The 24632-nt window shown below is 40.5% G+C and overlaps 1 protein-coding gene across 2 annotated transcripts in view; it reads left to right on the forward strand.

Annotated features, from left to right (window-relative positions):
* LOC138736879 (venom phosphodiesterase 2-like) overlaps positions 1-24632 on the forward strand; it is a 161560-nt gene that overhangs the window by 33858 nt on the left and 103070 nt on the right. Inside the window, exon 3 of one of the 2 annotated variants that reach the window (XM_069887028.1) lies at positions 20539-20664. In XM_069887028.1, the coding sequence (XP_069743129.1) occupies positions 20539-20664 (126 nt within the window). The remainder of the gene's footprint in view (positions 1-20538; positions 20665-24632) is intronic. The other variant, XM_069887029.1, reaches the window with a different exon arrangement.

The following is a 24632-nucleotide window of genomic DNA, read 5'->3' on the forward strand; positions in this document are numbered from 1 at the left end:
ATGAGTTTTTCAAGCTTTGTTGGGACCAAGGAAAACTGCCTCAGGATCTTCGTGATGCCACCATCATCACCCTGTACAAAAACAAAGGCGAGAAATCAGGCTGCTCAAACTACAGGGGAATCACGTTGCTCTCCATTGCAGGCAAAATCTTCGCTAGGATTCTACTAAATAGAATAATACCTAGTGTCGCCGAGAATATTCTCCCAGAATCACAGTGCGGCTTTCGCGCAAACAGAGGAACTACTGACATGGTCTTTGCCCTCAGACAGCTCCAAGAAAAGTGCAGAGAACAAAACAAAGGACTCTACATCACCTTTGTTGACCTCACCAAAGCCTTCGACACCGTGAGCAGGAAAGGGCTTTGGCAAATACTAGAGCACATGGGATGTCCCCCAAAGTTCCTCAATATGATTATCCAACTGCACGAAAACCAACAAGGTCGGGTCAGATACAGCAATGAGCTCTCTGAACCCTTCTCCATTAACAATGGCGTGAAGCAAGGCTGTGTTCTCGCACCAACCCTCTTTTCAATCTTCTTCAGCATGATGCTGAACCAAGCCATGAAAGACCCCAACAATTAAAGCTATATAATTACTATCTAAACAATCTATACATGTAGATTACTATCAAATTAATAAAAATATTTTTTTAAAATAATGAGTTTATTGTCATATACATTGTGCAATGTACAGTAAAAATCCATGGTATCTGGTATCTATGGTGATTGGTAGATGCTGGATAAATGTGTTTTCTGGTTGCTTGAGATATACTCTTACAATGCCTAACTAATAAACCTGCATTAAGAATAAACAATTTAAAAGAGAAAAATACTATGCTGTACTTACACTGAATACACTTCACTTTCATGAATATATAAACCTTAAAGCATTTAACTTTATTTTCTGTCACATTCTTTAGAAACATTTAACTGCCATTGCCTCATCAGATTTCCCCCCCCCCCTGCCCCACTTCACAGAGATGCCTGAAAGACCAACATTAACATTATAAATAATTGACCCCTGCTCCCCCAAGTTTACAGATAAAGCCTCTGACCGGCAACGTGACTCTTACTAAGCAGGGATAAGGAGACATTTAAAAGAGTCACTCCAAAGATGAGTGGCATCAACATCCTAGGTGACACCATTGCTGTTTCACACAACTTTATTCAAAAACTGCTACGTGCAAAGCGCAACCAAGGAACTCTGCTGGTTGAATATTTGCTCCCATCTTCACTTAAAAGAACATTTACAATTTTCAATTTGCACATTTTTATTAATAAATAATAAAATAATAGGTAAGAAATTTTTCCTTTATTTGTTGGTTACTTGAATTCCAGATACTAGGGTTTATTCTGTGTAGATATGCAATAAAATTCTTGCAAAGGTGAACAAGTACACAAGTACTTTGTAAAATAAATACAAAATCAACTACAATTAATTAAAAAGAGACCAATAAAACAAAAAAAAATTGTAGATTGAGTTGGAGCTGAACTTGGCTATGCAGCCATGGTGACTAAAATTTGCAGCCTTGGGAAGCTCCTGTGTTGATTGTCAGTGTGGAGGAGGTGATGTTGCCAGTTTATATTGATTAACACATGACAACGAGGAAGTGAAGGATCCAATTGCAGAAGGACAAACATATATAATGCTTTTTCTAATTTTTCCTACTTTGTAACCATTTGTATCTCTCAAATTATACAAATTTGAGAGATACAAATTTTTCAATTTGAGAAATTTTTTCTCAAGTTACCAAATTATGCCCTGCACATCCAATCAGCAATGCTGTGGATTCTCATGGCTTCCGCTGTGGGACTTTACTGTAGGTTTCACTCCAATCGCCAAACCTATTATGTGGCCTTTTTTGTTGATGTTGCTATTGGCTCCTCATCAATGCTGCCTGTTACTTAATATGGTTCATTTATGCAGAAATAGATTTTAACGCCAACTTTCCCAAATTAAGCAATGTTTGACAGTTAATTTTGTTACTGATGATTGTTCTTGTCTTTACCCACTGAGAGAAATGTGGTCTGTAGTTTCTGAGTTTAACATTGACATCTTCTTTTCAAGAAGGATGCAGTATTTGCAGTTTTCTTGTCCTTTGGCAGCACTGAATTTTTGACAAATGATCCTGGCCTCTAATTGTCTCCCTTCCCTGAACAACCCAGGGTTCATTTGCTCTGAATTGAATGATTTGGGTATCTCCTGTTTGCTTATCTGAAATATCAACCATATTTCCTCTTGGTTATCAAGTACACTTGCCTGCATGAGTAGGATTCATTATGGAGCAAATCTACTGTTTGTCATGTTACCTTTTTTTTCCGATTTCTGTGCCTTCTCGGCTATTTTTGAATTTCATTTTGTGCTTTTTGTCAATTTTCTTTTGTGCTTTTTATTTAATGCTGTCCCTCTGAGCAGCCAGGTTCTCACTTGCGTAAATAACCTGGCATTTGTCAGATGCCCTTTTTCTTTTGGTCCATTTTCTTCATTGGTCATCCTGAGATCTGACATCAATTGTCTCTCTCTTGCTAGTGTACCTAAGTTATATTTACTTAAAAAGTTATTGTTCATTTACAGTTTTGCCTGCCAAGGTGTAATTGTGGCATGATCAATGTTCACCTCTTTGTAATTGGCCTACCTCTAATTATCTATGATTATCTTGGAATGGTCTAAATCTTTCTCAAGGCTATTCTGAATCTTTTTAAAACTTTATTTCATATTTTTCAATAAGAATAAACAGACTTTTACAGAATAAGTAATCTAATAATAATAAAACAATAAAACAAACCCACCCCCTTCCCCTCCCACAACAGATCCCTCAAAGGAAGTATTAAAAATAAACAAAAACATTCAGTAATTTACAATATTACTAAATTCATATTCTTCATATAAGGTGTCCACATCTTAACAAAAAAAATCATAATTATTATGTAAATCATATGTTATTTTCTCCATATAGATACACAACTTCAACTCATTATGCCATCGTGTTAAATTTAACTCCACTTCATCTTTCCAAGATATGGCAAGACATTGACAAGCAACTGTCAATGTTAGACGAATAAATGCTGTCTGAAACTTATCCAACCCCAAGTCCACTCACAGAATAAAATAGCCCAACAAAAAATTATTTGGATCTGAAGGAAATTAAATTTTAAACAAATTTTGAAGAAATTTCCTAATTTTAAACCAGAAAAGGATAAACTTTATCACAAAACCAAACAGAATGTAGAAATGTTCCACAGATCTGAATTACTAAATCCATATTTTCAATTTTTCAGGAGATAAATATAACTGATGCAAAAAATTATAATTAACCATACTATTATCTTACATTAATTAATTTAGTCAACCCATCATAACACATATTTTACCAATCCACCTGACTAATCTCACAACTTAAATCCAATGCAAATAGGACTGGCGACAAAGGACAACCTTGATGAGGTGAACGCGTTAATTTAAAAAAGGAAGAAGTTTGACCATTTGTCGCCACCCTTGCTACAGGATTATTATAGTGCCTTCACCCTACCAATAAATAAGAGTCCAAATTTATATTTCTCCAAAACTTAAAATAAAAAATTCCATTTGACCCTATCAAAAGCTTTTTCAGCATCTAATGATACTACCATTGGTAGGTTGGGTTGCTGACGTGAAACCACTCTAAGAATATTATCCGAAGCATACCTGTCTTTAATAAACCCAGCCTGGTCAGAATGTACTAATTGTGGTAAATACTTTGCTAATCTATTTGCTAATAATTTGGCTATTAATTTATAAACCACATTTAATAAAGAAATTGGTTGATAAGAAGAAACCTTCAAAGGGTCTCTGTCTTTTTTTGGTATAACTGTTATTATTGCATTCAAACACGATTCTGGCAAAGCTTGCTCCTGAGTTACCTGATTAAGAACATCCATAAATACAGAGGACAAATCATAATAAAAAATACTTTATAAAATTCAGCAGTGAACCCATCATCTCCTGGTGATTTCCCATTAAGCATTTGTTGAATAACATCCTTTATTTCTAAATTTGTAAAAGGAGAATCCAACTCTCTCACATCCTCCTCCTTCAATATTGGTAAATTTAAGTCTTGACAAAAATGCTTCAATGGAACCATCATCTTGCACTCCCTCAGAAACATATAATTTCTGGTAAAATGACAAAAATTGGTCATTAATTTCATGAGGTTTAAAAGTAACTGAATTGTCCTTCTTCACAGCATTAATAATCCTTGAAGCTTGTTCAGTTTTCAATTACCATGCTAAGACTTTATGTGCTCTGTCCCCTAACTCATAATAATGTTGCTTAGATCTTTGAATCAAACATTCAAATTGGTCAGTTTGCAATATATTATATTTTAGCTTAAATTTTGTCAAAAAAGCCTTATTATCTTCTGTACAATTCCTCTAGAATTCCTTTTCCAACTCTGCTATTTGTTTTTCCAACAGAGACTCTACCCAAAATTTCTTCTTTTCCTTTGCTACATAACTAATGATTTGACCATGTAAAAATGCCTTTAAATCATCCCATTCAATAAAATTACTCCTGACTGTATTTTTATTCAAATCTAAATAAATAGCAATTTGATTCTTAATAAATTTTGCAAATTCTGTTTTTTTTCAATAACATTGCATTGAACCTCCAGTGAAAAACTGATTGAATTACTTCCGGGCCCACACAGGAGATAAACAGCAAAGAATGGTCAGAAATTATCCTACTCTTACATTCAGCTTGAATAAAATGTGCTTGCAAATGTGCTGATGCTAAAAAAACATCAATCCAAAAAAATTAATCATGACGTGAAGAATAAAATGAAAAATCTTTCTCAGTAGGATTTAATCTTCTCCAGACTGCTATCAAATTCTGGTCTTTCATCAAGGAAACCAATTGAACTGCTGCTTTTGATTTTTTTTTCACAACTTTCAGAAATTTATCCAATAATGGGTCAATTAAAGTCTCCCCCAATCAAAATATTCTCCTTAGCTTGACTTAAAGTTAAGAAAGCTTCAGACACAAACTATTCATCATCAACATTAGGTTCATACACATTCAATAAGGACCATTACTCAGCAAACAATTTACAATTAATCATTAAAATATGACCAATTGATTTGGACAAAGAACCAAATTCAAATGATATCTTCTTATGAATCAAAATTGCCACTCCTCTTGCTTTTGAGTTAAAGGAAGATGAAGATACATGTCCAACCCAGTCCCTCTTCAATCTCAAATGTTCTTTTTCGGTTAAATGAGTCTCCTGCAAAAAAGCTACATCAACTTTCATCTTTTTTAAATAAGCTAAAACATGTTTTCTCCTAATTAGATTATTTAAACCCTGAACATTAAACATTGCAAAATTTATATTAGACGTTATTATCAAAGTAAAACTCGAACAACAAATTTAAAAAAAACCCTTAACTTTCTATCCCTTCTACTAACTCAAAAAAACCTTAAAACTCCCCTAAAAACCTCCCTCTCTTTTTTATCCCTTCTAATAATTTTTAAAAAATCTTAAAGCCTCCCTTGATAAATAATCACGAAACAAAACGATTCCCAACCCCCCGTCTAAGAAAATTAAATATGTTCAAATAATTAAAAAAAGAATAAAGCACTACAAAGTAGTAACTCCCCACTTAACTGGGTGTGGACAGAAATAAATCCCCCCACAGGTGGCAGACGACTTCGGAAAGCTTCAGCGACCTCCCTTCCCCCAATCGGACTCATAAAATGAAAAGTCTAAATCAGCTCACAGCCCCATTGATTTTAATCCCAAAACTTGCTCCAGATCATCAATATCAATCAAACTCTTTGAGAGATTCCCATTCCTTTTTCCATTCTTCTTATCAGATATCTTCCTCTTAGGTGAAGAATGCCTTTCAATAGCCCTATCAGGCAAAGAATTAGCAAAGATTAAAGCATTATAATAATTCTCAAAAAATTGTGATTGAAAATGACCATAAAATATTTTCAATGCTGCAGGATATCTAAAAGAACATTTATAACCCTTTCTCCAAAGCACCTCTTTAGCAGAATTAATTTTAGATCTTTTAATAATTTCTTGACTCAGATCTGGATAGACAAAAACCTTATTTCTCTGTACCATCAACAGGGATTGATATCTACGTGCATTCTGGACTGCTACTCTCAAAATAGTTTCTCTATCTTGACATTTTAGACAGCGAATCAAAACAGCTCATGGTGGTTGACCTGGATATGGTTTACTCTTTAAAGCCCTATGAGCCCTATCAAACTCCAAACCTTCTGGAAAGAACTCCAATCCCAATGCCTCAGGAATCCATTAAAAAATTCTTTTTATTGGCTCTGAACCCTCAATTTCTTCAGGAATTCCCACTACTTTAACATTATTTTGACGACTTTGATTTTCCAGAGACTATCTTTTTCAATAAATCTTTCTTCTGAATCTCTCATCCAATGAAAGAATCTTCCACTTTCTCTGTTTTCTGTTTATTCCACTTGATCCTTACAAACTTGAAAGGCACCTTCCATTTTCTTAAAATTATCTTGAACTGTGTCCACCAAGTTCAAACATTTATTGACATCTCCTTTAACAGCAAAAATGTCCTTTTTAAGAGAAGAAACTTCTTCTGAAATATTCTTCATTTTTTCAGTTATATTCATAAATCCATGTTCCATCTGAGTAGATATTTGTGTTGACATATTGCACATTTGATGTGCCATTGATTCCAAAGCAGTAAAAACTGCTTCAAAATTAGTATCCTCTCCATGAGGCCTACCTCAGCAACAATCAATGATTCTTCTTCCAATTCTTTTAATTCTGCCTTCGATTTCACCTTACTTCTGGACTGGACCACTGGAGGTCCAGACCCAGCCTGTTCAGAATGCCGTTGACCCTCACCAACAGCCCAAACCTTATCTAATAATTCCCGAACCTGCGACGCACCATGCATGCCTGGCAACACAGAGGTCCGTGCATGCTTGTCTTCCGACATGCTGCCCCAAACCTCTGTGCCACCAGGACCTGGAGCAGTGCTGCGCGTCGGGTCCATCGTGGGTCGGGCGCACTGATCAAGATACGAAAAAAAAATTGGTACACAAGGTGGCACCGGGGTAATACTCAGCCAGGCTGGAGTCCAGTTGACTCCGAAGATTCCATTTGGAAGGTAGGCCTCATTTCTTCTGAACTTTTAAAATAAAATTTCTTCTGAATCTGTGTCTTCAATTTCTTTGTATTAGCTGCCATTACAGTCTTTAAGGATTCAGATAACTTCAAAACATACTTTTAAAACTTTTCCAAATATTTAAATTCGGGTAATTTTTAGTCCAACTGGGGGGAATATGGAATTATATTTCTTCCTCCTCCACCATCAGGCCACACCCGGGCTATTCTGAATCTTATGATATTTTTTGATTTCAGTTTTTCATATCTCCACTTGGCCCCGCTCTTTCCCATTACCAGGTGTTCATTAGGCCAGAAATGTCTCCCGGTCACATTTCAGCAACTTTGTTTATTATTTATAATTCTTTTCCCTATTTATGACTATTCTTTGCTTTCAGTGCAGTCACAAGAACTCATCTTGGAACTTTTTGTTCTCTGTTGTTGGCTTCATTTTCTTGTGCTCTCTGTCCCTCCCAATCCTTTTATAGTTTTTATTTCTCTTTTTTTTTAGTAGGTACTCTTCCCCCATCAAATTAATTTAAAGTTATTATGAATAACATTGGCAAACCTCAGGACATGGCCATTTCTCCTGGTTCTGTAGAGTCAGTTCAGTTATTATCCTCTTATGGTTCAGCATACATATTAACCTCTTCCCATCTCTTAAATTTTTTTTCTGCTTGTTGTTGCTTCCAAAATGGACCATGATCTCTTGAGTGTGCATATCGTTTCCTGTGCACCCTCCACTCCCAAAATATTTTCCTGCTGCTCAATGATATCCTTTGACTCTGACACCAGAAAGGAAGTATATATTCCTCGTATCATTTCAGTGACTACTCAAATTACTTTTTACCTCCTAAAATGTAAAATCTGAAATGAGTAAGTGGGGAAACTGTAGATATTCAGTAATGGATTTCTCTAACTCATTTGGTAAAATGTTGTCATTTCAGAAAATAAAAGCTCACAGCATCTGAATAAAAGGTTGCTTGCAAATAAGAAACTGAGAACGATGAGAAAGCTGCAACAAGGGTTGATGTTGGGGGTGCACATTTTTTACAATTTGTATTTTAGCTGTGATTGCTAAATTTGCTTGTGACACAATGATAAATAGGAAATTTGTTAGAGGGCACATGTTGGGCACAATTGAGTTTAGTGTCTGAGTAGAGATACGGCAAATGGGGCAATGTGAAAAAGATCATTTTGGCATGAAAATAAATCAGCATATTATTGAAATGGTGAAAGATCGCAGAGTTCCTAGAGACAGAGGGACCATTGTGTCCTAGTGTATGGCTTATAAAAGCCTAGTATGTAGGTAAGACTGAAAGAACAAGTTTAACTCATATGCTAAATGAAGGGTTGATAAATTGGGTAAGAATATAATTGCCTTGTAACATAAGTGAGAATGTGACTGCCTTCTAACATGACCTTTCCTGTGCTCTAGTGAGATAGTAACTAAGACAACACAGAATGTAGTAAAAGTAAATAAACCAAGAATGATGACATTTCCCAGCTGTTTGTAGACACCACAAGGGAACATACTGTTGTAAAAAAACAATGCCAGCTGTATGAAACTCCTGTATAAGTGTATAACAGTGGGATGAATACACTGTATGCTTTGAGTGGGGCTCAGTGGAGAGAATGAGTTACTAAACTCTTTCTTTGTACTTCTCACTCCTGCTAGCATTATCAAGGCTGAAGAAAGAAACTGTTGTATACTTAATTGGTTCTGCTGTTTGTTTTATTACAGTGTGGGCTGACTTTCACAAGACTAATATATTTATTCGTTAGTAATCAATGAAGAGGAAGACAGTGGACTAGTACCTGCAGTAGTAGGTTACATTATGAGAGAAGACAGGAGAGAATAGGCTTTTGAAACTGGAGTTTAGTAGAGTGAAAGCAGAAGTGCTGAAGAAACTCAGCAGGTCTCGCAGCATCCATAGGAGGTAAAGATATATTACAAATATTTTGGGCCTGAGCCCTTCCTCTAGGTATGAGTAAAAAGCAGGCAGGTTCCTGTATTAAAAGGCTGAGGTAAAAGTAAAAATGTGAGGGGGAGGAGTACAGATCAACAGACAAAGGGTTGGATATGATAAGAGGACAGGAGAGAGGAAAACTGCAAATTAATGGGGGAGGGAGGTTGTTTTTAGCCCTGTGAAAGATGACTGAGGGAAAATGGAAGTAAATGAGGGAAGATGAAGGAAAAGAGACATGAGGAAAGGTAGGGGGGGGGGAGCGGGGAAAGGCTGGGAGAGTAATGGAAACAGAGGCCCAGATGGAATATGGGGTGGTGTTCCTCATTTGCAGGTGATCTTGGTATGGCAGTGTATGAGACCATGAACACACACGTCGGAAAAGGAATGGGGTGGGGAATTGAAATTGGTGGGCCCTGGAAGATCTTTGCTATTGTAGCAGAGTTGAGGTGCTTAACGAAGCAATATTGTAGTTCAGGTCCAGTCTCTCCAAAGTAGAGCAGGCCACAATAGGTGCACTGGATGCAGTAGATGACCCCTGCAGATATACAAGTGAAGTGTTGCTTCACTTGGAAGGACTGTTTGGAGCCCTGAATAGTGGTGAGGGAGGAGGTGTGGGCTCGAGTGGAGTACCTCGTGCTGTCATGGGATAGGTGCCAAGGGGTGATTCGTGGGAAGGGAGGAGTGGATGAGGGAAAATGGTCTTAACACAGTTTCAACAGCACATCAACTTTGCCACGAGAGGAGAGAACACATTGGATCAAGTGCCCCTGGTGCATCCAAGTCTTCCCCTCATGTCGGCCTTGGTTACTTCAATCATGTAACCTGTCCTGCTAATCCTGGCATACAGACCACTGGCAAAGCCTACTGGGCCAGTTCAGGGCACAGGTGCTATAGGACTGCTTTGAGACCACTGTTTGGAGTTGTTTCAGGGAGGTGACCACCTACAATAGTCATGTAAACACCAAGGATGACTCACTGACTGGCTACATCATTAAGTGCATTGATGGATTTGGCCAAGATCAAATGCTTCACAACCACGGCTAACCAGAAACATGGTTGGATGCAGAGGTCCAGGCTCTTCTCAGGCTTGTGATGCTGCCTTTAGGACAGGAGCAAGATGGCACTAAGATCAGCCAGGGCTGAACTCTCCCATGCAATCTGGAAGGCAAAGCATGGGTAAGCACAGAGGCTGTGTGGCACCGGTGACACAAGGCGCAAGTGGCAAGGGATCAAGACTATAACCGATCACAAGACATCCTTGCAAGTTGAAGACAATGATGCCTCCCTTTCAGACAGAATTGTAGATCATTATGAGAAGAACAGGATAAAGCTAAAGAAAGCTCCATGTCCTTCTGATCAGGCCCCTGCATAGCCTTGTCCTAGGTGATGAGAAACCTATCCATGGTGAATCCGTACAAAGCAACAGGACCAGATAATATACCTGGTCAGGTATTGAAGGATCGTCCAGACCAATTCACAGTCTTCACAGACATCTTCAACACCCCACTGGTACTGACAACTCCTCATCGACTTCACCTTGCTTAATATGATCATTCCCAAAGGTTGGTGGAGAAGCTGTTCTCGCTGGGACTCAGCACCTCTCTCTGTAACTGGATTCTGAACTTCCTGACAGAAAGACCATAGTATGTCGTACTCAGTAGCAGAATGTTGTGCACCGTCATGCTGAACACTGCACAGCTCTAGGCTGTGTGCACATCCAACTCCTGCTCACACTACTGAGCCATGGCTGCACCGCGAGATCCAGCTCCAACAGTGTAATCAAGTTTGCACATGGCGCAAAAGTAGTTGGCTTCATCAGCAGCAACAATGGGTCACGCTCCAGAGACATGGTGGAGAGTAACAACCTGAGCCTCAGTGTTTGAATTGAAAGCATTGTATCCACATGAAATACAGTGCCCTCCATAATGTTTGGGATAAAGATACTTTTTTTTTATTTTATTTGTCCCTGTGCTCCACAGTTTTAACTTTGCCATCAAACAATTCACATCTGATTAAACGGCACGTTCCAGATTTTATTCAAGGTTATTTGTATAAATTTTGGTTTGACCATGCAGAAATTAAACCACTTTTAATACATAGTCCCCTCATTTCAGGGCACCATAATATTTGGGAGACTTGGCTTCACAGGTGTTTGTAGGTAAGCATTGGTGCAGGTATATGAAAGTGAGATTTGCTACTAAGCTTTTGATCACTTATGGAGTCTGTCATTGCCATTTTTCAACATGAGGACCAGAGTTGTAACCATGAAAGTCAAGGAAGCCATTATGTGTCTTTAAAAAAACGCAAGAATAAACAGTAAGAGATATCACCCAAATCTTAGAATTATCAAAATCAACAATTTGGAACATCATTAAGAAGAAAAAGCATATTCCATTTTTAAAATATTTATTGTTGTAAGATGGTTTATACTGTCAATGTTTGCATTCTGAGGCTGCCATAAAACACCAAATTTCATGACTTGTTCTTGACAATAAATTCTGATTCTGAAGACCTCGACGGCTGATGTCAGAATTCTCATCATAATGAAGAAAAATGCCCAAATGCTTGTCCGACAGACAAGGAACCCTCTTCAGGAGGCAGGTGTGGATATGTCAATGACTACTGTCAGCAGAAGGCAGAACAGAAAAACAAAGGCCATACTGCAGGATGCAAACCATGGCAATGGTGGTGTGCTTTGGATCTTGGGCAGTTCCTTTATGCCTTCACACTTTGCTTTTGTCTAATTGCAGTGTGTTGGGATTCATTGGTAGTGTGTTGTGCTGATGGCTGGCTCCACCCCCATTTATCACATATAAACCTGGTTTCCTGCCAAAACCCAGAACCCTTCTGAAGACTTCTGTGAAGCCCAACATCAATTATTAGCTAATTAAAGCATTTGTTCTCCCTCCAGTTGTGAGAGCTTTTATTTTGCACTACAACTTTATTAGCGTATTCCCTAACGATGGAAGCGCTACTCAATCCAGGTCTGCTGCTGATAGACCCTCTATCCCTCAGCTGAGGTGTTCACGTACTGGCTAGACCGCTTCCAGGCCTACCTGAACATGACCAGAGACGTCTTCCACACTGACAAACTCAGGAGGTCCGCACTCCTTTTGGGGGTAGGAATGAAAGGGTATATAGTCATCAGGGACTGCTCTAGATATAATGCTGCAATCAAGGCATTGAAAGCTCATTACCTGAAGTCACAAAATGAGGTCCTATTGAGGCACTGACATGCTCTACATCGCCAACAACCAGGAGAGACTATTGATGACTACCTGCTGGATCTGTGGATATTTGCCAAGAAGTGCAGGTATGAAGAGGCTACGGGTCACGTTCGTGAAGAAGAGATCCTGGACACCCTAGATATGGGGGTCTGCTCAAGGTATGAGGCAGCGAGTGCTTGAATCTGGTAAAAAGGACCTGGCTAGTCACATTAAACTGTCCAAATCACTGGAACAGGCCAAGCTCGAGAATGACGACCTCAAAGTCAGCGAACTTGCTCACCCAGATGACCCCTTCCAAGGACCTCCTGTTCCCGCTACCCCTGCTCCAACGGCTGCCACTTCCCGTGCTAGGGAGCGCTCCCATGCTAGGGAGTGTTTTTTCTCCAGAGCCAATATCCCTAGTCTCATCGCTCGGCTAAAGACTCAGTGTGTTCCAGCTGTGATAAGAAAGGACATTGGGTGAGGGTTTACGAACAAGGGGAAGCCCGAGAAAGTCCACAGCCTGCACTGCTCCCAGATCCAATTCCAGCCCCAAGCCGTCTGCCCTGAATTCACCTGAACCCACTTGCTGTGCTACATGCTAACGAAAGGTGGCAGTGAGGAAACAGCACATTCATGTTTAATAATGTCAAGTGGGGCAAAATCAAAAATGGCAAGATAGCTAGTTGGAGGATCAAGCTCCACACCTACAATTATGACATTGCCTATCGGCCAGGAGCCCTTAATGACCCTCCAGATGCCTTATCCAGAGGAAGCTGTGCCTCTGCACAAGCTCGCCAACTGTGTTCTCTGCATAATGAGATCTGCCATTCAGGGGTTACCCACATGGCTCATTTTGTCAAGGCATGCAATCTGCCATGGAAGACATCAGGGAAATTGTCAGGTCTGTGCAGAGTGCAAGCCGCACTTCTCCCACCCCGCAAAGGCGCACCTGATTAAATCATCCAGGCCCTTCAACCGCCTCAATGTTAATTTTAAGAGACCTCTTCCCTCCGTGAACAGGAACCTTTTCTTCCTCTCCATCATTGTTGAGTGCCTCCGCTTCCCGTTCTCCATTCTGTGTCCAGACACATTCACTCCGTCAGTCATAAAGTCCCTAGATTACATTTTTGCCCTGTTTGGAAATCCCAGCTGTATTCATAGTGACCGGGGCTCATCTTTTATGACTGACGAGCTATGTCAGTATCTGCTGGTGAGGGGCATCGTGTCCAGGACGACTCCCAGCTACAACCCCCAGGGGAATGGGCAGGTTGAAAAGGAGAATGCCATAGTCTGGAAGTCTGTCAAACTGGCTCTGAAGTTTAAAGACCTTCCAGACTCATGCTGGCAGGAAGTCCTTCCTATGGTGCTCCATTCCATCCAGTCGCTACTATGTATCGTGACCAATGCTACTCCTCAAGCTTCTATTCAATTTCAAAAGAAGGTCGACATCAGGAACTACACTCCCAACCTGGCTCACCACTCCTGATCCAGTTCTTCTCAGGAAACACGTGAGGAGAAGCAAGACCGACCTCCTCCCCCACCTCGCCCTCCCCCTCTGGTGGAAGGGGTGAAACTGCTCCACGCCAAACCCACATACGCTTATGTGGAGTACCCGGATGGCAGGGTAGACACCATCTCCATCAGGGATCTGGCACTCGCCCGAAGAGAGGGTCCATTGCCTCAAGTGGCCTGCGAGCCACGGAGCTTATCCTCGCCACCCCAGTCACCCGTTCAGGAGAAAAGTGCATCCCCCTCCACTGTTGAGCCGGAGACCCAGCCCGCCTCTCTTCCCTTATAAGGGGATCAGGAGACCCAAGGAGTCCAAGGTCTCCCAGAGCTAAGGTACTCTAACAGGATCACCAGCCCACTGGACTGCCTAAATCTATAAATTTGTAAATAACTATATATTTTTGACTTTTTTTTTCTTTCCTGAATCCATGCTCTGTCTTCATTCACAGACCCTAAATTCTACAGGAAGGGGTGAATTCAGTGAACTGGGATTCACTGGTAGTGTGTTGTGCTGATGCCTGGCCCCCCTCCTGGCTCTGTTCTCATCTGGTCACATATAATCCTGGTTTCCCGCCTAAACCCAGAATCCTTCAGAAGACTACTGTGAGACCCTACCATAGTTATAAGCCAATAAAAGCATTTGTTCTATCTCCAGTTGTGAGAGCTTTTATTCACGCTACATTGATACAGGGTCATCTTTATCTCATCTGTTTGCAAGACCTTTTTCAGAATTCTGCAGGCTCTTTTAAATACTTGCAGGCAAACTGTGACTAGTGGTTTTCATCTTGCAGTGTGTCCTCTGTATTTCTGTTCATTAAGTCTTCTGTGGACAGTAGGCATTGACACATCCACACCTAGCTCCTGAAGGGTGTTTCTGATCTGTTGGACATACAATTGGGGATTTTTCTTCATTACGATGAGAATTCTTCTGTCATCAGCAGTGGAGATCTTCCTTGGAGTACTGATCGATTTGCAATTACTGGCCTTACCCATATGCTCTTTCTTAATGATGTTCCAAACAGTGAATTTTGGTAATCCTAAGGCTTGGGTGATGTCTCTTGCTGTTTTATTCTTGTTTCTCAGCCTCATAATTGCTTCTTTGACTTTCATTGGTGCTACTCTTGTCCTCATGCTGAAAAATGGCAACTACAGTGTCTAAAGATGATCAAAAGCTTAGAAGCAAACCTAGCTCTCTTATACCTGCATCAAAGAAGCAATTAAATACACATGAGTACACACAAACACCTGTGAAGCCAAATGTCTGAAATGAAATGGCTGAAATGAGGTGATTTTGTATATAAAGTACTGTAATTTTTACATGATCAAACCAAATTGTATGCAAATAACCTTGAATAAAATATGGAATGCCCACTTCAATCACATGTAAACTGTTTGACTGCAAATTTAAAACTGTGGACCACGGGGGCAAATAAAGGAAAAAAAAAAAGTGTCTTCATTCCAAACATTGTGGAGGGCACTGTCTTTCTTTGGCTTGGCTTCGCGGACGAAGATTTATGGAGGGGGTAAAAAGTCCACGTCAGCTGCAGACTCGTTTGTGGCTGACAAGTCCGATGCGGGACAGGCAGACACGATTGCAGCGGTTGCAGGGGAAAATTGGTTGGTTGGGGATGGGTGTTGGGTTTTTCCTCCTTTGCCTTTTGTCAGTGAGGTAGGCTCTGCGGTCTTCTTCAAAGGAGGTTGCTGCCCGCCAAACTGTGAGGCGCCAAGATGCACGGTTTGAGGCGATATCAGCCCACTGGCGGTGGTCAATGTGGCAGGCACCAAGAGATTTCTTTAGGCAGTCCTTGTACCTTTTCTTTGGTGCACCTCTGTCACGGTGGCCAGTGGAGAGCTCGCCATATAACACGATCTTGGGAAGGCGATGGTCCTCCATTCTGGAGACGTGACCCATCCAGCGCAGCTGGATCTTCAGCAGCGTGGACTCGATGCTGTCGACCTCTGCCATCTCGAGTACTTCGACGTTAGGGATGTAAGCGCTCCAATGGATGTTGAGGATGTAGCGGAGACAACGCTGGTGGAAGCGTTCTAGGAGCCGTAGGTGGTGCCGGTAGAGGACCCATGATTCGGAGCCGAACAGGAGTGTGGGTACGACAACGACTCTGTATACGCTTATCTTTGTGAGGTTTTTCAGTTGGTTGTTTTTCCAGACTCTTTTGTGTAGTCTTCCAAAGGCGCTATTTGCCTTGGCGAGTCTGTTGTCTATCTCATTGTCGATCCTTGCATCTGATGAAATGGTGCAGCCGAGATAGGTAAACTGGTTGACCGTTTTGAGTTTTGTGTGCCCGATGGAGATGTGGGGGGGCTGGTAATCATGGTGGGGAGCTGGCTGATGGAGGACCTCAGTTTTCTTCAGGCTGACTTCCAGGCCAAACATTTTGGCAGTTTCCGCAAAGCAGGACGTCAAGCGCTGAAGAGCTGGCTCTGAATGGGCAACTAAAGCGGCATCGTCTGCAAAGAGTAGTTCACGGACAAGTTTCTCTTGTGTCTTGGTGTGAGCTTGCAGGCGCCTCAGATTGAAGAGACTGCCATCCGTGCGGTACCGGATGTAACCACAAATAAAAAGGTTCATGTGCTACTGAAAATTGACACATTCTAATAATGAATGGAAAATTTCCAATCATGTTTCTTCATTGCAAATTCAGTGTTTGCTGTCCATTTTTTAAAAAATTGAGAATTGCAGCTCCTCTCTGACGAATCTGAAAAATTATCAGGAAATCAACCAGCAAATCAGTACTGACCCTTGCCCTCTCCATCAGCAGTTGTGTTCACAATATGTTCTTATATCATGTCTTTAATGTGACAAAGGTTCCCAAGGTTCACTGTTGTGCTCCTTTTACACTGCTTAAACAGACTTTTCTGTCTAACGCTGAGTCGAGTAGCAGACCAGAAGTTTGATCAAAGGTGGAGAACTTTAGGAATATTTGCAAAGAGCGAGCAGGAGGAAGTTCCAAAGCTCACACCAGAGTAAAGAAAATGAGAAAGGAAGTGCTCATATTTTGAGGGTTGTGGAGTGTTGAGAATGGACCATATTCAAGGACTCGTCCTCAAACTTGAATGAATATGTCATGGCTGTCACTGACTCCTCAGGACCTTTGTGGATGAGCGTATGCCCATAAGCTTGTACCAGAGAATAGCCCAACCAGAAGCCGTGAATGAATCAAAAGGCTTGCAACCTGCTGAGGGTGAGATCGATGGCACTTCAGATCTCTATAGGAAGTTGAGGTGCAATTTGTGGAAGGCTATCTCAGATTCAGATTTCAGGTTTATTGTCAAAGTCCACACATGACATCACATACAACCCTGAGATTCTTTTTCCTGCAGGCGAGGCAAAATTACCACTTAGTGGTAATGCAGAAAAAAAAAGCAGCGCACAATGCGTCCATGTAAACAAATAAGGAAATGTAAACAACTGTGGAACATAGAGGGGGAAAATACAAACAATAAAGTCCAAAAGTTAGAGTCCTTAAATGAGTCCTTGATTGAGTTTGTGGTTGAGGATTCTGATGGTGAAGGGGTAGTAGGTGTTCCTGAACCTGCTGGTGTGAGTCTTGTGTCACCTATACTTCTTTTCTAATGGTAGCAGTGAGAACTGAGTGTGTGCTGGGTAGTGTGAATCTTTGATTGCTGCTGCTCTCTGATGGTAGCATTTCCTGTAGATCTTCTCCATGGTGGGGATGGTTTTACCTGTGATGTCCTGGGCTCTGTCCACTATCTTTTGTAGGGGCTCTACATTCAGGGGTATTGGTGTCCCCATACCAAAATTGTGATGCAGTCGGTCAGCACACTTTCCACCACACAACTGTAGAAATTTGTCAGGGTTTTTGATGTCATACCAAAGCTCTGTAAACTCCTGAATGAGTCGAGGCGCTGACATGCTTTCTTCAAAATCCCTTTAGTGTTTTGTGTCCAGGAAAGATCCTCCGAGATGGTGACTCCCAAGAACAAATTTGCTCACCCTCTCCACCTCTGATCCCCAAATGATCACTGGATTGTACATCTTTGGCTTTCCCTTCCTGAAGTCAAAAATCAGCTCAGTGGTTTGTTGTTGGTGCACCATTTGGCCAAGTTTTTAGCCTCCTTCTTGTGTTTACAGACTCATTGCCCCTTTTTATACAACCCACGACCGAGGTATTGTCAGCAAATTTGTACTGAATGTGTACTGAATCACCCAGTCATAGGGGTAAAGCAAGTAGAGCAGGGGACTAAGAATGCAGCCCTGTGGTGCTCTGCTTCTGATGGAGATGTTCTTACCTATTCTCACTGACTGTGGTCTGGAGGTGAGGAAATAAAGGATCCAATTATACAGTGAGATGTTTAATCCCAGGTCTTGGAGTGTGCTGAGAAAACTGCTGAAAACTGATCGGCAGCAAAGAGGCAATTCCGAGGGAAGCTAGGGTCAAAGGTGCATACTCTCCAGCAATGGCAGGGATTGCAGGCCATTACATCATGAGCTTAAAGCCTTTTATTCTTGTTTTGAGAAGGAGAACTGGATGGTACCCAGAAGAATCTCTGCAAAAGCTGACGACCATGTGGTTATCTGTCTTTGAGGCCAACGTTCGAACTTCCATCAAGAGAGTAAACCCTTGCCAGTTTCTGATAGTGTACCTAGCTGGGAGTATAGAAGATCTGTGCCAACCAACTAGCAGGACTTTTCATGGACATTTTCAATCCCTTATTTTTGCAGTCAGAGGTTCAAAACCTCATCAATTATTCTGGTGCCCAAAAAGAGTAAAGTAATCTGTTTCAATAACTATTGCCCAGTAGCATCTACATCTGCTGTGATGAAATGCTTGGAGAGGTTGGTCATGGCCAGAATTAACTCGTTCCCAAGTAGAAGTCTGGATCTGCTTCATTTCACCTATTTTCACAATCACTCCATAGCAGATACAATCTCACTGGCTTTCCACTCAGCTCTGGATTACCTAGAATACAGCAACACATACATCGGGCTACACCTCATCGATTACATCTCAGCGTAAACGCTATGATACCCTCAACAATTTCCAAAGCCTGGGCTTCTGCACTTGCCTCTGCAACTGGATCCTTGGCTTCCTCATCAGAAGACCACAGTCAGTAAGAGTTGGAAACAACATCTCCTCCTCATTGACACTCAACACATATGCACCTCAAAGATACCTGCTTAGCCCACTGCTCTACTCTCTCTACACCCATGACTGTGTGGCTAGGTACAATTAAAATACTGTCTGCATATTGGCTGATGATCCCACAGCCATCAGTAGAACCACAGAGGGCAATGAGGATGTGTACCAGAGTAAGTTAGATTAGGTAGTTGAGTGGTGTTACAACAACCACCTTTCACTCGACATCAACAAAGCCAAAGAACTGATTGTGGATTTTAGGAGGGGGAAATCAGGAGGATATAAACCTGTCCTCATTGAGGGCTCAGCCATGGAAAGGTTAAGATCTTCAAGTTCCTGTGTGTCAATATCTTTGAAGATCTGTCCTGGGGCCTCCATGTCTATCAATCATGAAGAAGGCTCACCAGCGGCTCTACTTTGTGAGGAGTTTGATGAGATTTGGCATGTCACCCAAGACTTGCATCGTGGAAAGCATTCTGACCGGTTGCATCCCTGTCTGGTACGTAGGTGCCAATGCTCTGGACACGAAAAAAAAAACTGCAGCGTATTGTAAACTCAGCCTGAACGATCATGGGCATCAGTCTCCCCCAGCCAGCACTGTCTCTTTTCTCTTTTTTGCTTATTTCCTGAAGAAGGCCTCAGGCTCAAAATGTCACCAATATATCTATCCTCTGGATGCTACAAGAGTGGCTGAGTTCCTCCAGGATTTTGGTGTGTTTTTACATCGAGGGCATCTACAAGAGGCGATGTCTTAAGAAAGCAGCCTCAATCCTTAAGAACTCTCACTACCCAGGCCATGCCCTCTTCACACTGCTACCATCGGGAAGGAGATACAGGAGCATAGAGACGAATACCCGGTAGAACAAAGATAACTTTTTCCCTTCTGCCATGACATTTATGAATGAACAATGAAACACAGACATAACTTCATTTTTTTCTATTTTTGCATGAATTTATTTATTTTTTAAATGTAATTTATACTAATATTTGCACTGTAATGCCACAAAACAATGAATTTTGTGACATGTTCATGACTGTATTCTAATTCTGACATGTGGAGATCATCAGGTAATCCTCTTCAATCAACCCATGCATTGTGGTTTACCTGCATGGTTATCCTCAGGACCAGTGTCTGAAGCCAATATTAGGTCCTGTAAGTTTGAAAACATTGGATTAATATGGTGCTGTTTCTGCTCGATGTTTATTTCACTTCTGTGCAATATTCCTGCACTAACCCCTCATACTTTGAATCCTTAATATCCAAAAACATATTGATGCATGGTTTGAATGGCCCCAGCACAGCTGTCTTGGAAAGCTCATTCTATAGATTCACCATCCTCTCCATGAAGATGAGGCAGATGATAAAGGGGTTTACTTCCCATTTTCCTGCCAGGCCTCTGAAATATTTCCAAGGCCCATTGAGCCAATAGAGGAGAATTACTCCCCCAGGGTGGATACAGATCTATGCACCTTTACATAAAATGATAATGACCCAACTCATTGCCTCAGTAACACCAACTACTCTCTAATGAATAGTGCTGATAGGTTCATTTGAAATTATGTTCTAAATGAATTAATTTTGTGTTTTAGCATACTCATGGACTTGTGGTCCGTCTCGCTGTGGAGAGAAGCGTTTAAAAGAATGTCGCTGTTCGTGTTCTGATGACTGCATCCAAAAGAAAGATTGTTGCACTGACTACAACACCATTTGTAAGGGTAATGTTTTTGCATTTGTTATCTCTAGAAAAAGGGATTTGAAAGACAACACTCACTTTATTGTGAAAAGGTAATTTCCCAAATTGCAGTTGTCTCAAGAAATAAATAATTCATGAATATTGATACCTTTTTGGTTTAAACTTTGTGATCCTGATCAGTTATGTGCTCTTGTGTGTCAAATTTTGTGAGCTGATTCAACTTGCATTCTCAATATTCTTTTCAGACTTTCGTTGTCTTGCAGATCATTAAATTTTGTATTTTCTATTGTATTATATCGCTTGCATTTTTTAATCAATTTTGTAACACTGTAAATTGATCCAATACATAATTACTTAAAATCAACACCAAGAATTTTCCATTTTATTGATCCACTGGAGCTATCAAATAGTCTCTGTCTTTGCAGTTCAGAAACAACACCAATGGGAAGTGGGTGGCATCGTTAGTGTAGCAGAGAGTGCAATGCTGTTACCGCGCCAGCAACCGAGGTTCAAATTCGAAACTGTTGGAGGAGTTCAGTGGGTTACACAGCATTAGTGGAGGAAAATAGATGGTTGATATTTCTGATCAAGACAGGACTTAAATAGACTCCTGCATCCGTAGAATAGACATCCTAGGTATAGGCAACATGGAGCAAATGAGGTACTTGAGGAGCATAAAAATTGCAAGAAAAATCTCAAGAAAAAATATCAGGAGTGTTAAAAGAAGACATGAGGTTGCTTTGGTAGACAGTGTGAATGAAAATCATAAGGGTTTCTACAGGTGTATTAAGAGCAAAAGGATAGTAAGGTACAAAATTGGTCCCCTTGAAGATTAGAATGGTTGGCTTTGTATGGAGTCCAGAGATGGGGGAGATCTTCAATGGTTTTTCCATCAGTATTCACTCAGGAAAAGAGCACACAAACATGGGAAATAAGGAAAACAAGCACTGACATCATGGAAACCATACCAATTAAAGAGGAGGAAGTGTTGGCTGTCTTAAAGCAAATAGGTGTGGATAAATGCCCAGGTCTGACAAGATATTCCCTCTGAACTTGAGGAAGGCTAGCGTAGAAATTGCAGGGGCTCCGTCAGAAATATTTAAAATGTCCTTATCCACAAATATGGTGCCAGAGAATTAGAGGGGAGTTTACGTTTATTCCATTGTTTAAAAATGGCTCCAAAAGTAACCCTGGAAATTATAGTAGTAGGTAAATTTTTGGCAGGTGTTCTAAGAGATTGGATAGATAATTATTTGGATAGCCATGGACTGATTAGTGTTAGATAACATGACTTTGTTGTGGTAGGTCGTGTTTAACCAAACATAGAATTTTTTTAGGAGTTTACCAGAAAAGTTGAAGAAGGACAGGCTGTGGATGTTGTCTACATGGACTTTAGTAAGGCCTTTGACAAGGTCCCGCATGGGAGGTTAGTGAGGATGGTTCAGACACTGGTATTCATGGTGAAGTAGTGAACTGGATTCAACAATGGTAGGATGGGAGAAGCCAGAGATTAGTGGTGGATGATTGCTTCTCAGACTGGAGGCCTGTGACTAGTGGTGTTCCTGAAGGATCAATGCTGGGACCATTGTTTTTTGTCATCTATATCAGTGATATGGGTGATGATGTGGTAAATTGGATCAGCAAGTTTGGTGATGACACTAAGATTGGAGGTGTTGTGGACAGCAAAGAAGGTTTTCAAAGCTTGCAGAGGGATTTGGAGCAGCTGGAAAAATGACTGATGGAATTTAATGCAGCAAGTGTGAGTGTTGCATTTTGGAAGGACAAACTTAAGAAAGGACGTACATGGTAAATGGTAATGCACTGTGGAGTGCCGTAGAACAGAGGGATTTGGGAATACAGACAGGTAATTCCCTGAAAGTAGAGTCACAGGTGGATAGAGTTGTAAAGACAGCTTTTGCCATATTGGCCTTCATAAATCAAAGTATTGAGTGCAGGAGTCGAGATGTTCTGTTAAAGTTGTAGAAGACATGGGTGAGGCCGTTTTGGCCACCTAACTACAGGTGTGATACCAATAAGATAGAAAGAGTGCAGAGAAGATTTACTAGGATATTGCTTGGACTTCAGGAACTGAGCTATAGAGAAAGATTAAACAGGTTAAGACTTTATTCCCTGGAGTGCAGAAGAATAAGGGGAGATTTGATAGAGGTATTTAAAACTAGGAGGGTGATATATTAATGTCAGTAGGCTTTTCCACTGAGGATAGATGAGATACAAACCAGAAGACATAGGATAAGAATGAAGGGGGAAAAGTTTAGGGAATGCTGGGTATGTGGAATGAGCTTCCAGCTGAAGTGGTGAATGCAGGCTCAATTTTAACATTGAAGAGGAATTTGGACAGATACATGGATGGGAGAGGAATGGAGAGCTATGGGCTGGGTGCATGTCAGTGGGACTAGGCAAAAAAAAATGGTTCAACACTGACTAGAAGGCCTGAAGAAGCTTGTTTCTGGGCTGTGATGTTCTATGGTTCTAATAGTCTGTAACAGGGAACTGAAAGTTGCTTTGGAACCTGATTTGCTGCATATATTGAAGCATCTAATTCATGGATTCTCAAGGTGGGGCATGGAAATATCTTGGTGGGATGTGGATCTTAAGAGTATTTTAGTAGGGTGTAGGAATATTTTGGGAAATAATTAAAAGGTTGTTTTGAAAAAATAAACATGTTTTTGTGAAAGATGTGACTTGAAAACATGTCAGTACAACATAGTTGTGGTAACTTTCAAGTAAAATCACTGTTCTTTTTATTTTCATGTGTTTTTGCTTTTCTGATATTTCTCCATTGTCTCTCTTATTTTAACTGTTATTATCCTTGGTTAACATTATAATTATCGTTTCTTGGCCTTTTGGCTAAGATCAACTGTAGTAACATTATAATTATATTTTTCTGACTGGGCTTATTACCATCCATTCCAAATTATCTCAACAATCATGTTTCCGTCCATACCCCTTCACTTTTTCAGTTCAGTAGTGAGTGAGTCTTTGTATCTTTGTGCACTAGTTTATTGATGGGGGGGGGGGTGTCCGTCTGAGGCACCAGCCTGAGGGGGTACGCCAAAATCAGGGGAAAAAAATAGGGACTCCAGAAAGTAAAGCACGAGGCTAGTGCAGTTTTGATGCCCTCTCTGTGAGAAAAAATGTCAGAAACTGCTAGTTTTTTTTTCATGTTTTTTTAGGGTCATTACTTTGATTAGATCATTACTTTTATTACATTTTTAAATTCTAAGACATAATAAAATATAGATTAATCTGTTTCAGGGAGATTGCGCTGTTGTATTAATCTGTTTCAGGGAGCTCGCGCTGTTGTATATTCAAAATAAGCAGACCAAGCAAGCAAAAGATTCGTTAATATTCTGTGGAGTTCTTAACGTTTGGGTTTATACCTGCTGTATACAATGAACGTGCACCTTTTTGCCTATTATGCCAACAGACATTAACAAATAAATCAATGAAAGCAGACCATCTTGAAGCTCATTTGAGGGTAAAACATCCTAACCATGACCATTTGAAATTGGAATATTTTAAATCACTGAAAGAGGAGTTTGAAAATTGATCAAAAATCATTTCAGTATTCACTGTGCAAACTACAGCCCTGAATCGTACCCTTGAAAGTAGTTATGAAATTTCTCTGCTGATAGCAAAACATAGGAAGAATCATACGATTGTGGAGGAACTGATTAAATCCACAATATCAATGTTTATCAAAACAGTTCTGCAAAAGGATGACAAAGGTGTCTGAGCACTTCCATTGAGTAATAGTACTGCCTGCAAGAGAATAGATGGCATGGGTCAAAATGTTGAAAAACAGCTTATTGAGAAGTTGGAATCATTAAAGTTCTCAATGCAGCTAGATGAATCTACCGTATAGGATAGTGAGGCTCTGTTATTGACATACGCGAGATATATTGATCAGGAAGAGTTTCAAGAAGAGATGTTTTGTGAATCATTAGAAACAACCACAACTCCAGTTGA

This window comes from Narcine bancroftii, chromosome 6 (assembly GCF_036971445.1).
Source record: "Narcine bancroftii isolate sNarBan1 chromosome 6, sNarBan1.hap1, whole genome shotgun sequence".
Taxonomy (NCBI): Eukaryota; Metazoa; Chordata; class Chondrichthyes; order Torpediniformes; family Narcinidae; genus Narcine; species Narcine bancroftii.